Source organism: Mustela putorius, unplaced genomic scaffold (genome assembly GCF_011764305.1).
Source record: "Mustela putorius furo isolate JIRA1106 unplaced genomic scaffold, ASM1176430v1.1 tig00000095_pilon_pilon_pilon, whole genome shotgun sequence".
Classification (NCBI taxonomy): domain Eukaryota; kingdom Metazoa; phylum Chordata; class Mammalia; order Carnivora; family Mustelidae; genus Mustela; species Mustela putorius.
Window position 1 is genome coordinate 19,688,332 of NW_025421280.1, and position 15,948 is coordinate 19,704,279.

Genomic DNA, 15,948 nt, shown 5'->3' on the forward strand with positions numbered 1-15,948 from the left:
CCCAGATTCCTCTTTGGGGAAATAGTTCACACGGAATGAAACTTCTCCTAACATATTTAACTGTTACTTACTTGACATTGAGACACAAAAATACTAAAAGGAGAAAATGTCAGAAATGATCCCAGAGCCACTTCCTGTGAAGGCACAGGAAACAGAGGTCTTTCTTTTCTTTTTTTTTTTAAAGATTTTATTTATCTATTTGACAGACAAGGGATCACAAGTAGGCAGAGAGGCAGGCAGAATGAGAGGAAGAGGAGGAAGCAGGCTCCCCACTGAGCAGAGAGCCCAATGTGGGGCTCAATCCCAGGACCCCAAGATCATGGCCCAAGCCAAAGGCAGAGTCTTAACCCACTGTGCTATCCAGGTGCCCCCAGAGGTCCTTTTTTCCTCCTAACTGACCACTTTCAGGCTGTCTTAGCTCCATGATGTTTGGAAGATAGGCATTTGACACATTTTAAAAAGCTTGACTTAAAGATAGATATTTCTTTTCTCATCTGCTAATTATTCTTTATTGGGGTTTTGTTTCTTTTTTTAAAAAAGCATATTTTGAACTTCGGAGAGAAAATATCTGGCCTTTGGCCTCTTTATGATCCAGCAGTAGAGTGAGTCACTAGACTAGGAGACCCATTTCGTAGGAGATCCATTCAGCCACGTTGTTTGCTTCCAAAATGAACTTCCTTCTATTTATAAGATAGGAAACAGATAAAAAAAAATATTTATCTCTAAGTACTACATTATATGACCTTATAAATGTTTGTTGAATAGACATTAAGTCATAAATCATGTCTTTTTATTACCTACTTGAGTATTCGTATGGAGACTGCAGGCTTGAGTCTGGCTAGAATTTATCATTGTTCTGAAGACATAACCGATAGTGCCAGAAATCATGGAAAGATCATCTCTTCTAATGATTCACTGGAAAACTCACCTTGGGCAAGTCACTTATCCTCTCTGAGCCAGCTTCCTCAACAAATAGGAGACAGCCTATCTGTTCTCTTGGGCTCCTCTTTACCTCGGGTTCTAATCTGTGGTCCCTTGACTTTGTTCCGTACCACACACATCTGTCGCTTAGCATCACAGCTCACTAGGAGAATCTGGAGAACAAGACAGGGACTCACATTCAAGGATGAAAATTATTCAGGAGCTCAGGTGAACCACAGAGTGTTCATTCCTTCAGCTAGGTTGGGATGTTGGCATCGTGCCCATGGAGCTGGAGGAGGCAGGGACTGACCTAGACCACATAAATGTATCCACTGAGACTAGAAACTCTAGCCTTGCAGATAGCCTCCCTTTGTTTCCTGGTCACCAGGGTATGCAGGTGTCAGAATGGTTGTCTTAAGAGATGGCACATTCTCTTTGTGTTTGGTTTTAGTTTTCTGAAGTGAGGACTGTTAGTGATTTTATTCCATTTTTGCTGTGTTCTTAAAAACAATAACAACAAAAAAACATACTTCAACTGAAAACAATTTCATTTTCATTGGGTGTTAGAGAACATTTTTTTTTTAGCATTGCATTTCATAAATATTCTAAACAGGTTTGTCTGGTGTTCATTGGCTGCTCCTGCCAGAGTCACTGTGTTTTAACTATTTAGAAATTCTCCTATATTTGCTTATAGCTGTCAGCATGTTTACTGTGTTTGTTGCATATGTAATCAGTAAATTGTAATCATTACGAAGCACCTTCCCACAAGATTAATTTTTCATTTCATGTTCATCCCTACATGAAGAAAACTGAACCTCTTCTCATTTCTCCCCTTTTCTACCTCCCCCGTCAACAGTAAAAAGAACATAAGAAAGCAGCGAATGAAAATCTTATTCAATGTTGTTCTTGAAGCTCGTGAGCCAGGTTCAGGCAGAAGACTTTGTGATCTGTTTATGGTTAAACCATCCAAAAAGGACTATCCTGACTATTATAAAATCATATTGGAGCCAATGGACTTGAAAATAATTGAACATAACATTCGCAACGACAAGTATGCAGGGGAAGAGGGAATGATAGAAGACATGAAGCTGATGTTCCGGAATGCCAGGCACTATAATGAGGAGGGCTCCCAGGTAAGGTTATGGGGGAGTCCTGGGGTTGGGCACGTTTCCTTTTCAGTGTTGGTAGTAAAATGCATTTTGAGAGACCGGATCTAGAGGCCTCACTTAGGTTGCTTTTCTCAGTGGTTAGCTTAATGCTTTGTCTTTTCTTAATTGTTAAAATAGCAGTTCATTACAAAGGTTAGAAGTTCATACTCTGTAAGCTGACATCCTAAATTTGAAGCCTGCTCTTCCAGTCCCCATGTGAGTTTCTCATCTTCTTCCAAGCCTCATTCTCCCCGTCTGTGCCCTTGTGATACTGATAGTACTTCCATCAGGGCCATTGTAGGATTTAAACAAGAGAGCATATGCAGAGCATGTAACACCCAGATGAAAGCCAGCGACAGTAAAGTCTTTGCTCATTGTTAATACCAGCAATAGCCACACTTCTCTAGGGATAGTCCACAAAATGGTATGATTATATAAGAATTAGGATGTCCGGGGCGCCTAGGTGGCTCAATGGGTTAATCCTCTGCCTTCGGCTCAGGTCATGGTCTCAGGATCCTGGGATCGAGCCCCACATCGGGCTCTCTGCTCGGCGGGGGGCCTGCTTCCTCCTCTCTGCCTACTTGTGATCTCTGTCTTTCAAATAAAATCTTTAAAAAAAAAAAAAAAAAAACAGTGGGAAGGGCACATAGTGTGGTAAGAATCCATAGAATTTGGTGGCATGATAGGAAGAAAAGCTTATCAGAAAGACCATGTTAGGAAAATTAGACTTTAGAAGAAAAAAAAAAAGAATCAGGATGTCCTCAGAAAGGTTTACCAGTATCAGAAAGGCATCTCTAAGTAAATGATTTTTAGCTCTTTATCAGTGTAGCTACAATACATTCTCCCTTCTTTGATATTTTTGTTTCATATTCTATATCTGTGTTTTTTATTGAAGTATAATTGACATGTAACTAATAGTTTCACGTGTACAACATAATGATTTGATATTTACACATATTGCACTGTCACCACAAGTCTAGTTAACATCTGTCAGCTTGCATAGTTATAAAATTTTTTTCTTGTGATAACAACTTTTAAGATCTACTCTCTTAGCAACTTTTAAATATGAAGTACAGTATTAATAACTATAGTTACCAGGCTATACACTATATCCTTGTAACTTATTTTATAATTATAAGTTTGTGCTTATTGACCCCCTTCATCCATTTCACACATGCCCTAACCTCTGTGTCTGACAACCACTGATCTGCTCTCTATCTGTGAGCTTGGGTTTTCTGTTTTTGGTTTTTGTTTTTTCAGAATATAGATGTACATGAGATGATACAGATTTGTCTTTCTCTGACTTATTTCAGCTAGCGTAATGCCCTCACGATCCATCCATTTTGTCACAAATGCAAAATTTCATTCTTTTTTTAATGGCTAAATAGTACTCTTCTGTGTGTGTGTGTGTGTGTGTGTGTGTGTGTGTGTGTGTGTGTGTGTGTTTATCCATTCATCTATGAATGGACGCTTAGGTTGCTTCCATGTCTTGTTTATGGTAATAATGCTGCAGTGAACGTGGATGAGGGTGTATATATCTTTTAGAGTTTCCTTTATCTACTTTAAAATCTCCCAGAAGTAAAGTAACTTTAAAATCATGTGTTTCCTTTCCTCTTGCTATTACAAAATAAAGTAGGCACTGAGGGTACTTGTGATCAAATTTTCTGTCATAGGGGGATGCAGCTATAGGGGCCATTAGGTTAGTAACTTTATTTTTGACTACGTATTACCACCCTTTTTCAGTCTTCAGAGAGAGCCTAGCCAGGGATTGTTGCTTTTCACAGATCAGAGGCCAGATTGTGAATTCAGACTGATATTAAATCCCATTTAACAGTATTTGAAGTATTGCTGTCCAACTATCATATACTTTTTCATTTTTATTTCCCATTGAGCTAAGTCTGCTACCTTGAAGGTCCAGTGCAAGAGAGAGTTGTGAAGAAAGCAACACACGTAATTATGTTTTAGAACTTCTGTAAAAACTTGCAGTGATTCTGCTGCAGTAGTTCTAAACTTTAGCATTCATGTCTGCACATTAGAATCACCTAAAAAGCTTAAACAACAAACCATTTGAGGCTAAGGCTCACCCTGCAGAGATGCGATCTGATGGCTCTCTAGTGGTCTCAGGCTTTATCTCTAGTTCCCAACTAGGCTAACCTGTGTTTTGAAACTTCTTTATAGATGAGTGTTCTACTTCAATAGGACATTTTTTAGAAAATAATTTTAAATATATTTATGGAATACAGGTGTACAACGACGCACACATCCTGGAGAAGTTACTCAAGGATAAAAGGAAAGAGCTGGGCCCGCTGCCCGATGACGACGATGTGGCTTCTCCCAAACTCAAGCTGAGTAAGGCAGCCTCACGCTCATTCTCAGTTCAGTCGGTCAAGGGTAGATTACTGACTCACTGAAATCATGTCTCATTAAATGGTGAATGTGAACTCACTCTGGCAGGGAGTTTTCTTTCCTCCTCTGAAACACTCTCTGTATTTTAAGTAGTTCAGTTGTGGAACATATGTGGGGAATAGATTATAAAGTCAGAGGTTTTGTTTACTCTCTAAATGCTGTGGCCATTTTGTAAATATTCAGTAGTATGACTAGGTCTTTTTTTCTATCTCTTATGCCTGCAAGAGTATAGTGCCACTACACTCTTGCAGGCATAAAAACTACACAGAGTGGTTTTGTGTATGCTCATTTGCTGAGTACTGGAATTAATTCTAGGGAGGCGCCTGACTGCCTCAGTCAGTAGAGCATGCAACTCTTGATCTTGGGGTTGTGAGTTCAAGCCCCTCATGGGATATAGATACTACTTTAAAAGAATTAAGGGGCGCCTGGGTGGTTCAGTCGGTTGAGCATCTGAATTGGTTGCAGCTCAGGTCATGATCTTAAGGTCCTGGGACCAAACTTCATTGGGCTCTTTGCTCAGCAGGGGATGTGGGGGGGGTATCTTCTTGAGATTCTAAAGTTCAGAAAAAGGAAATTTTAAGGTGTAATGTTGATCTCCTTTTCATTTCTCTACTTTGTATTATGAAAAGTTTCAAATGTATCTGAAGAATGGTACAACAAAGCCCTGTATGTACCAGTTACTCAGAATTGCTCAAGATCGTGCCATACTTCCTATATCCACTTTTTTCTCTCCTTTTTTGTTCTGAATTACTTTAAAGAGAATTCAATGTCATTTCATTTCTACATAGTTCAGTGTGCATTTCTATATTTGCAGACATTTTCTTAAATAACCATGGAATCATTATTACACCTAGTAAAATTTGCAGTTTCTTGGTTTCATCTAATACTTGACACATTTTCAAATTTTACTGATTATCTCATGAATGCATTTTTACAGTTGGTTTCTTCACATCAGGACCTAATTAAGTTCTGTATATTACATTTGATTGTCACGCCCTCTGTCCATAGTCTAGAGCAGGCCCTTCCCTTTTATATCCTCATGCCACTGACTCTTGAGAAACCAGATCACCTTCTTGTACAATTTCAAATTTTGGGTTAATCAGTTCACTTTCTTACGATATCAACTAACTTGTCCCTGTATTCTTCTCATTTCTTAAAAAATGGAAGTTTACCCGAGAGGCTTGATGAGATTCACTGTCAGCCCAGCAAGGATGCTTGCTTCATAACACAATAGGTTTTCTGCACTTACATTGCATCACATCTTGAAGAATGTCCGCTTGAGGTAGAAGCTAAATAAGGTCCATATAACCGCAGTTGATGGACACTACTTTTAATCTGTAAATCCCCCTCCCAACTTTCTTTTTTTTTTTCCTTTGCAGTTTATTTGTTGAAGAAATTGGGGCTGTACTGCAGCTTCCCATGGTCTGGGCTTTGCTAATTGCATTCCTTTGCTGTGGTTTATGTGTTCTCGTCTCCTTGGCATTTCCTCTAAATTGGTAGTTGGAGCAAGAGGCTTGATTTAAATTAGATTTGATCCTCATCTCCTCCTTTTGGCACAAAAACCAACTTCAGAGGTGGCGAATGGTCTTCCACTGGATAGCCCAGTAACGGCTGTGTGTTCTCCCACATGTTAACAGCTATTGATGCTGACTCCATTAATTCATTAAAGAGATATAAAATAACAGTAGTCTGATTTTGTCATACCTTGCTCATTTAGCAACTGGAGTACTCTGTATAGAGAAACTTTGCCTCATCCAATATTTGGTTACCCAGTAGTACAATTTTTGCTTGTTTGTCTTATTTTGTTTTGGGTTTTTTGAAAGGATAAAAGACAGATTCCTACTGCCCTTTGTTTACTAGTTTCCAAAGCAGTACATTGGTTTACCAGTATCTGCCAACATTTACCCAGTTTGTTGTTCATTTTTATATATCATTAAGAACTACTAAATTTAAACACGTTGCTGCTTGTAACTCATTGCAGTTGTTGTCCTTATTGATGCTCCTCTTGTCCCAGGCTGGCCACTGTGTTCTACTGACATGACCACATTGACACATTCTTTACTGCCTTGTGTTTCAAGATGCACGAGGCTTATCCTGTGCCAACTGGGAGTCAGCCATTTGCTAAGGAGCTACTGGTGTTAGTATTTGAAATCTGTATTTCAGAATTATGGCCAATGTAGTCAGGCTACATGGGGTTGTACCGCTACTGTCATTGTTGCCAGGATTTTCAGAACTAGGAAATTTTGTGTGTGTTTATATTACATTTAAAGATAAAATACATTGTAAGTTCATACTGATGCTCTTAACTGAGATTATAGCTACAAGATTTTTATTCAGTGTTCTGTTTTAATATCTGGGTCTCCTTTTCTCCTGTGATAAAAATCTCAGTTCTTGGGGCACTTGGGTGCCTCAGTCCAATAAGCGTCTGCCTTCGGCTCAGGTCATGATCTCAGGGTCCTGGGATTGAGCCCCTTGTTGGGCTCCCTGCTCAGCGGGGAGTCTCCTTCTCCCTCTCCCTTTCCCCCTCCCTCCACTCGTGCTTGCTCTCTCTAATCAATAAATAAAATATTTTTTAAAAGAATCCCAGTTCTCAAGGATGCTGCAGGTGATAGAATTAGAATGTCACATAGCTAGTCATTTGCTTTATTCTACATTTCACAGCTATCTTAACATGATAGTGCTTATTACTCTCACTAAAAATATGATTACTAAAACAGTTTAAATTTGTTTCCAGTTGTTTTTGTCCATAAGATAGACTTCACTAGAGACATGCTAATTAAATTATTTTACAAATCACTTGGAACACTCCCTTATGATTATGTTTTACCAACTGTATACAAATTTGGGTTCATTTATTTTATTTTATTAATTTAACATTCAATATCTTCTTTTAGGTAGGAAGAGTGGAATTTCTCCTAAAAAATCAAAATACATGACTCCAATGCAGCAGAAACTAAATGAAGTCTATGAAGCTGTAAAGAACTATACTGATAAGAGGGGTCGCCGCCTTAGTGCCATATTTCTGAGGCTTCCCTCTAGATCCGAGCTGCCTGACTACTATCTGACCATTAAAAAGCCCATGGACATGGAAAAAATTCGAAGTCACATGATGGCCAACAAATACCAAGATATAGACTCCATGGTTGAGGACTTCGTCATGATGTTTAACAATGCCTGTACCTACAATGAGCCCGAGTCTTTGATCTACAAAGATGCCCTTGTCCTGCACAAGGTTCTGCTTGAAACTCGGAGAGACCTGGAGGGAGATGAGGACTCTCATGTCCCAAATGTGACCTTGCTGATTCAAGAACTTATTCACAATCTTTTTGTGTCAGTCATGAGTCATCAGGATGACGAAGGAAGATGCTACAGTGACTCCTTAGCAGAAATTCCTGCGGTGGATCCCAACTTCCCAAACAAACCTCCTCTTACTTTTGACATAATTAGAAAGAATGTTGAAAATAATCGCTACCGGCGGCTCGATTTATTTCAAGAACATATGTTTGAAGTCTTGGAAAGGGCACGAAGAATGAATCGGTAGGTTTTCCAAGCTATTTCTTTTTGAGAAGTTGTGATTAAATGCAAAACAAAAGAAAATTCTGCTTTGATAAACTGTTTCAGCTTAGGTACATGGTTATATTCGGTGGGGTGCTGTTTTGAGTTCTTACTTGGCCACAACATCTAGAGCACAAGCATATGCCATGGGGGAGAGCAGGCACACTGCCACATCATCTGGATCTGAGCCCATGGGAAGGAATACGGGACAAATTTGAAGATCTGTTGGAAAGCATAAACCCTGAAAATACAGCCTTTTACAGAACTTTTTTTTTTTTTTAAAGGATAAAATGCTTATAATTAGAAATAGTAGTGTGATTTTTTTTCAAGTTTGAGTTCAATCCAAGCATGCTTTGAATAAATTAAAATAGCTCTTATGTTGTTGATCTAAGGTTAGCCAATCTAAATTTGGTCACCATTTCTAGTTCCTAAAAAGGCTTCTTTTTTTTTTTTATATCTCAGATTTCTCACTTTTAAATGCCTTTTGCAGATATTGAATGTACTAAAAGAAGCCATCAAATTTAAATTTCCATCAAATTTGAATTCCCTTTTAATTTTGATGTGTGTTATGGCTTTGCCAGGCAAGAATGGTATTACTGGCTATTTAAACAATTTCAGTTCAGCAGTTACAGTGTGTCTTCTGTGTGCTTTGAGACTCTCTTGGGGGAATATAAAAAGCTAAAAATACAAACCCTACCTACCTGGAGCTTATAGTCTACCATGTTGAAAGGGGACTTTTAGGCAGTGGGCGTAGAGTAATTCCAGCTGGGAAATCTGGTGAATCCTTCATTTGCTCTGGATCTTGAAAGAAAAATTAGTAATGTTTGCTGTTCCTATTAATAGCACCTGCTCTTTGTAAAGCACCATGCAAAATGCTTTATCTAGATCATCTCTAACCCTTGTAATAGCCGTTCTAGGTGATAATCTTCTCACTTCGCATTTTAAGAAGTACACAGAGAGAAGTAAGTTGCTTCAAGTCACACAACTAGTAAGTGGGGTGGCTCCTATTGTTCCCTGCTACAGAGCTGGTCACCAAGACACCAGTCAGTGGAGCCCAGCCACACAGTGGAGCCCAGCCGTGGATGATCAGGCTGTGCTCTGTGCTCTAAGTCCAACAACTGGGTTAGGACCTGTGCTTAGGGAAACATAATTCCAAGCATGAGACAACATATAACAACTTGCTATGTAGTAAAGATGGTGGAGTAGGAGCTCTGTGCTAGAGCTCTGAAAAGACCTGAGGCATCAGGGGAAAGGAGAATGGGTGGGACATAGATAACACGAATGGTTGGACTGAAGGCACAGGGTTAGAGAATGAATGTGGTCTGTTCAAGAGATAGGGGAGTTGGGGTCATATTGGAGAGGTGCTTGAGTGACACATTTAGGAAATGGTCCTCAATGTTCAGCAGTGGAGATAGAAATGAATGAAAGAAAGATGGGGAGACATCTTGCAGTCAAAATTTGCATTCTTTATTTTCACTTTTTCAACAAATGTTAATTGAGTGGGCACTAATTCTAACCATGTTCTAGATACTTGGGGTACATGAGTGGGCAAGACACAGATTCTCTTTCATGGAGCTTAGACTTCATTTTTTTCTCAGTTTTCTTAAATAGTCCTAAGTCTAAATAAAGTTGCTCCTCTCCTCCACTTCTGCCCTGCCCCCATTCCATCTTGGTTTTAGGTCTGTGGGTCTTGCAAAACTGCATCTGTCTCTTACAACATTAGCAACTTTATCTTTAATAGATGATGTGTCTGTTTTAAGAAATGAGCAGATTTGTATCTCTAGGAAATGAGCTCTTTTCATTCTCCCATTGTTGACATGATTTGCTTTGGAAGGTAAGCCCTGAAGGTAGAGTCTTGGGTGCATTTATTGACGTGAGGCAGTGAGGAGTTTCTCGCTTGTCCCCAGAGCCTTGCAGAACTAAGGGAAGCTGTTCTTTATCTTTGTGAAAGGGTCGTATTATGACTGCTTATGGTACTTAAGCATAGCCCCATGCTGCTCAGGCAGAGATGCATCATTTCAGTGAGTGATAAACCCTCGTTCTAGCTCTTTCACCAGTAGTGAAGATGGAGATCTCAAAAATACTAAGCTCATGAATTTAATGAAGCTCGTGGGCCCTACATTTCTATGTTGATCCCCAGCAGTGTTCATGCTTCTTTACACTCACCCCTCTCCACCACTGACACTTAATATCACTTAGGACCTTACATCCTGAAATAGAAGCAGTCTGAAAGTTCCCTCAGGGGACAGCGGTCTGTCCGTCAGCAGTAGTCAGTAACAGCACGGCACGACTCATGCCAGTCAGCCGCTGGCTTCCCTTGTCTGCTGGCAGCATTCCTGAGTTCAGTTCTCTGACTACCTTACAGAAAGGGGGACCCTTGGGAAGGCAAGGACAACGGAGGCACTAAGAGCTTCCTGTACTCTTAATTATTTCATTTTGCTGGATGTCTGCCTTTTAAAGATTAGGGGAAAAAGTTATTTTCTTTTTCCATCTTTAGTTTTTGTTCTTTTGCATGCAGGCAACACTGATCCTCTTAGATTAATAAATTCTTCATATTACTTTGTTGAAACAAAACAGGAAAGATAAGTCAGATGTTTAATGGCCGTGTACTACATTACTTCATTACTGAACAGCCTGATGGAATTACAAATCTGCCCTTTCAGTGTAACAGGAGTTGCCAAAAGTGCATTTTCATTTTTAACTTTATACTTAAAATTGTAAGCTCTTATAAAATGAATTTTAACGTCAAGTGAATAGTCTTAAGACATTTCTGTTCAGAAAACAGGCATCAAAATAATATCAGAGGAGTTTCTTCCTTTGACCAGTTTTATTTTTATTGCTTTCCTACAAGTATTAGCATTTCTGTAACCTAAAAAGATTTTTAAAACCTTTCCAGAAACATTCATTTAGGTTGTTATTGGCAGTGTTTTTAGATTGTTTGCCAGTTCACCTTTGCTGATGAGGAGAAGCATTCCAGAGGCTTCACTAACATTTGATGCTCTAGTGGTGGGTATCAGCAGGGAGCTGACTGGGCTTGCTACGCCTACCAGTGTCTTCCAACCAGAATGTGTTCCTAACTGCTGCTAGACTTTGTGGTTACTTTGTGAATCATTTCTCAGACCCTCGTATTCCTAGTTAATAGAATTACTTTTTTTTTTTTTTAAGATTTTATTTATTTTACTTGACAGACAGATTACAAGTAGGCAGAGAGAGAGAGGAGGAAGCAGGCACCCCGCTGAGCAGAGAGCCCGATGCGGGGCTCGATCCCAGGACCCTGGGATCATGACCTGAGCCGAAGGCAGAGGCTTTAACCCACTGAGCCACCCAGGCACCCCAATAGAATTACGTTTAAGCCATCCTCAGACCACCGTGGATTAGAGAGAATAAGAAAATTTCTTCTAGTCTAAATTCTGAAGCTGTTTTTACCCAGTCCTCTCCTCTCATTCTGTAAATGAGGAAAGCGTCTTTAAAAAGCTTCAGTGTGGCAGATCATTTTTTCCCCATCTTTCACTATGTTGCCTCTGCTGGTTCCCCAATATTATGTAGTCATTTCTGGGAAGCTGACATGAACACTGACTCTGAGGTTTGTAACCGTTACAGGATGGATGCCCTCGTGACTTTGCAGTTTAGCGTCAAATATTTGCTGGGGCCTATCAGCCTAGGCAAGCATGATAGAGATTCAAAGAGAAGAAAGTGGACATTGCCTAAATCTTTTGTCAATACTTTATATAATGTGTGGGTCCCTCAATTAAAAGAAAGTAAAAATTAATCCAAGGAATAGAGACAAGTAAGTGTTGTAAGGGGTGTGGAACTCAGAGTAGTCCTTGATCCTGGCAGCCCCCTTCTGTGGCAAGAATCAACAGATGCGTGCGCCTTGTTTTTCCCCAGAAAACTGTGTGAGGCCTTTTCTTTTACGTGAGCTGTATAAGAAGTGAGCCTTAAGAAAGAGAAAACTGGTGGGTATGAGGCTTGCTGAGGTAAAACGGCACTTCACGTTGTTCTAAAACTTTCAAGGAGATACCCTCTGAATAGAAGTACCATTATACCCATTAGCGTGTTACGGAAGCATTGGGTAGGGTCCTCCATGTAGCCAAGGTGTGGGAAGGAAGCAGCTTGTGTGTCAATAGGTACTCTTGATGCCCTTGTAGGACAGACTCCGAAATCTACGAGGATGCGGTAGAGCTGCAGCAGTTTTTTATTAAAATCCGTGATGAACTTTGCAAAAATGGAGAGATCCTGCTTTCACCAGCACTCAGCTATACCACAAAGCATTTGCATAATGATGTGGAGAAAGAGAAGAAGGAAAAATTGCCAAAAGAACTAGAGGAGGATAAACTAAAACGAGAAGAAGAAAAAAGAGGTTGGTTTCTTTTCATTTTATTAAATATGAAGAAATATTATACTCTGTTCTAGTTCTGGCTCTCCAAGCCAGCTGTGGGGATGAATCCTGTCTATGTGAATGTTGACTCTTTCAGAATGGACATGTTGAAATAGGAATGCTTTTGTCGTCCTCGGTTTGGTCATCAGACTATTAACAATTGAAGTGCTGTGTGACACAGCTGTGGGCCCTAGTATTTCAGGAACGGTCAGTTAGCTCACAGGAGTGGAGCTCACCAGGTCAAAATACTATTGGCAGAAGAAGCCTGGGGGCCTGCTTGGAGCTGGGGAGCATTCTCAGCAGTGAGTGCATCAAGATTCTGCCCTGTCATGTGGCAGGACGGCTTTCTTCCTGCAGACTTGGGCCAGAGGAGATGATACTTTGGTTGAACCACAATACTAGGAGGAAATATTTATTTTCATTGTATCAGCCCCAAAATGTTACTTTGAGTTACTTGCTAGAATTTAGAAATATTTTGACAGTGGGAGCTTTTATTAGAAATTTGATCATTTCTGGACTTGCTAGAGTCACTGTCACGGCCAGCCTGCTGGCCCTGCAGCCAGTGGTGCTGCCGGTGGCACCAGCATGGGGCTGGGGCAGCCAGGACTACTGGGACTGGGACACCGCCACACCACTGTCCCACAGGACGCAGAGCACTAGGCTCACTTCGTTGACATACATCTGTGACTGGGGCATACTGGCCGCACTCTCCACGGGGGAGGCAGTGCATGGCTAGGCTTTAGTTGATGTCTTCTCGCTCAGCATTGGGCCCCTGGGCGTGGGCAGCAGCGTGCCCTACTTCTGCCTGAGCCCACTGCAGCTGGCAGGAGAATCCATATGCTACAACAACCATGTCTTTGGTATAGACTAACTTCTGCAGGAAACATGTATTTGATCCCCCAAAGTCTCCTCTCTACTCACATAATACTGTCAGGAGCTGTTACTAATGTGAATGAGATGGAAATGAACTTCGCCAGACATTCACTGTTCATCCAGTACCCTGAGATGAAAACCTGGCCTTCCAGCCATAATTGGTTATTTGCTAAGGTGAGTTTAACCAGCGTCTGGATCCTGGACCACTTTGGTGGACCAAAAGTAGTGACACCCGAAAATAGTAGAATGTCACATTTTAGTGAAATAGAATGCAGCAGATTTAACAACACCAATGAACTTGCCTAGGATGGTTTATACAGACTTTAAGGGCTTAATGTTTGTGGAACACTTCCTACATTAACCAGTTTTCTTTCACATGCTGGTTTATTTGCCTGCTTGCTTACTTGTTTACAAAGTAGAGTTGGACTGTTACTGGATTTCTTGGAAGATGTGGTTGTTAGATTTTTTTTCATATTTTGAAGCCATTTTCATAGAGGTATGTCTTTCATTATAGGTATTTTTCCTTATAGTTTTCCGGCGGTGCTCCTCTGAAGAGGAGCCAGTACCAGATTCAGATTGCCGCTTGGCATTTGAAGATACTCAAAGATGTGTCCTTAATTTCTGGAAGCCACTATACTAGAGAGAGGGCCTACCTCATCCACGGCCGCACCTGCATTGCCCAAGCCCATGTACCCGCATATGTGTGGCCGAGACACACATAGAACTTTCTCCTTGTGGTCCATCTGTGTCTAACAGGCCTGTGTGGTTTGATCCAACATGGGGCAAAACTATTTCTTAACATCTCTTTTCACTTTTCAAATCTAGAGTATAAATGACCTCGAGGAAAAGAAGCTCAAAAAATATTTCCTGAATTCGATTTCCCCACCTAAATGGACACAGTATAATCAGTGTCCTCCACTCAAAGCATGTATATACACACATGTACACTTTATATTATTTTCTATTTTGCCTTCAAATGGGCTTGCAAAAGAAATAAGAAGGATGCAGGGAATTTTGTGTAAGTCATTTCTGGTGTTCTTTTGTAAGTAAAGTTTACCAGACATGGACCAGAGTAAAACCCCCCTGCTCCCAAGTGCACTCAGTAGCTTTTTAAGCAGTGCTGCCCTCAGCAGTGGCCTAAGGCTTCCTCAACTGCTGTAAATCTTTAAATAGCTCCCGTGCTGTTACTGCCTAAATGAGGTCATCAGGGAGAAAATAACATGATTTAAAAAAAAAAACAAAACACATTTCTTTGGAAAAGAAAAAACCATTTGGTTTTATTACCTATATACATGATTCAGAAAATGTTACAAGGTCATGAAGAGATGTATCAGGAACCAAGCTGCTGAATCCTTAAATGGATAAGAGGAATGATGTGGAGTACTAGTCGTTATGTTTGAAAACTACTAAGTTAACTAATGTTTTTTGTTGTTGTTTTTTTTTTTTAAGATTTTATTTATTTATTTGACAGAGTGAGCAGGTACAAGCGGGGGAGTGGCAGGCAGAGGGAGAAACAGGCTTCCAGCTGGGCAGAGAGCCCAATGTGGGACTCAGTCCCAGGACCCTGAGATCATGACCTGAGCTGAAGGCAGATGCTCAACTGAATGAGCCGCCCATGCACCCTCAAGTGAACTTCTTAAAATCCAGCAAACAGCTTCCCTTTAAGAGAAATGATTTAGGGGTGCCTGGATGGCTCCATTGGTTAAGCATATGACTTTTGACCTCAGCTCAGGTCATGATCTCAAGGTTGTGGAATCGAGCCCTAGTTCAGGTTTAGTGAGGAATCGCTTGAGATTCTCCCTCTTCCTCTGCCCCTCCCCCTGCTTGCTCTCCCTCTCTTTACAAAAAAAAAAAAAAAAAAAGATTTCTATTAAACTTGGTAAAATGGGTTTTTTACTCAAAATAATTAAAATCATTATTTTACTGAGGAAAGAAGAAATTTGATCATTTCTTACAAGGCTTTTATCATTATTCATTCTTTTCATGAGACAGCTAGCTACCTTTTTTGAGCATTATTGACACACAATGTTACATTAATTTCAGGTGTATTTCTTATAGAGTTCACGTACATACCTAGGATTGTGATTTTCGAAGAGTTATGTTAGTCTTTAGCATCACATTTGCTTAGGGCTTTTCTTTCTGTAGGTAAGAAAACAAAATAAAATTGATTTAAAGCAAATTCTCATGCACAATGACATATGCAAAGAAGAGAAGGGAACCTGATTGGCAAGAAAATTTACCACCATAAAGCTAGCTGCACAGAACCCAGCCACTTTGCCACCAGAGGGGATGTACTCATTTAGGATGACGATAGTGTATGTGGTTGAGGGGTGTCTTTGCCAGCTAAAAGTGATCAGTACAGAGGTGAATGGGGTAAACCTGCAGCTTTGCTAGTCAAGATTACAGCTGAGGTTGAGGGATATCCTGGAAAGTAGCCACAGAAGGTCTGACACAGCTCTCACATATTCTTTGCTGACTGGAAAACTGTGCCCATGCAAGCAAGATGGAAGAACCTAACGAAAAGCAAAATACATTTTTGCTTACTTGAAAATTAATTACAACTTTGAATGTGTCCCCCAAGCCACATGCACATCAGTTAGCAGAAGGTGAGTCCTTCTGAATTTGAGGTGTTTGAGGACAGTCTTCACCTAAATCATTGGCTGACCC

General features: G+C 40.3%; 1 protein-coding gene and 1 pseudogene across 16 annotated transcripts in view; both read left to right on the plus strand.

Annotated features, from left to right (window-relative positions):
• Nucleotides 1–15,948, plus strand: part of PBRM1 (polybromo 1) — a 127,583-nt gene that overhangs the window by 56,010 nt on the left and 55,625 nt on the right. For all 16 annotated transcript variants that reach the window (XM_045079085.1, XM_045079097.1, XM_045079102.1 and 13 more), the window contains 4 exons: nucleotides 1,778–2,054; nucleotides 4,313–4,418; nucleotides 7,370–8,012; nucleotides 12,179–12,390. In XM_045079085.1, the coding sequence (XP_044935020.1) occupies nucleotides 1,778–2,054; nucleotides 4,313–4,418; nucleotides 7,370–8,012; nucleotides 12,179–12,390 (1,238 nt within the window). The remainder of the gene's footprint in view (nucleotides 1–1,777; nucleotides 2,055–4,312; nucleotides 4,419–7,369; nucleotides 8,013–12,178; nucleotides 12,391–15,948) is intronic.
• On the plus strand, nucleotides 12,402–14,765 carry LOC106005153 (annotated as a pseudogene).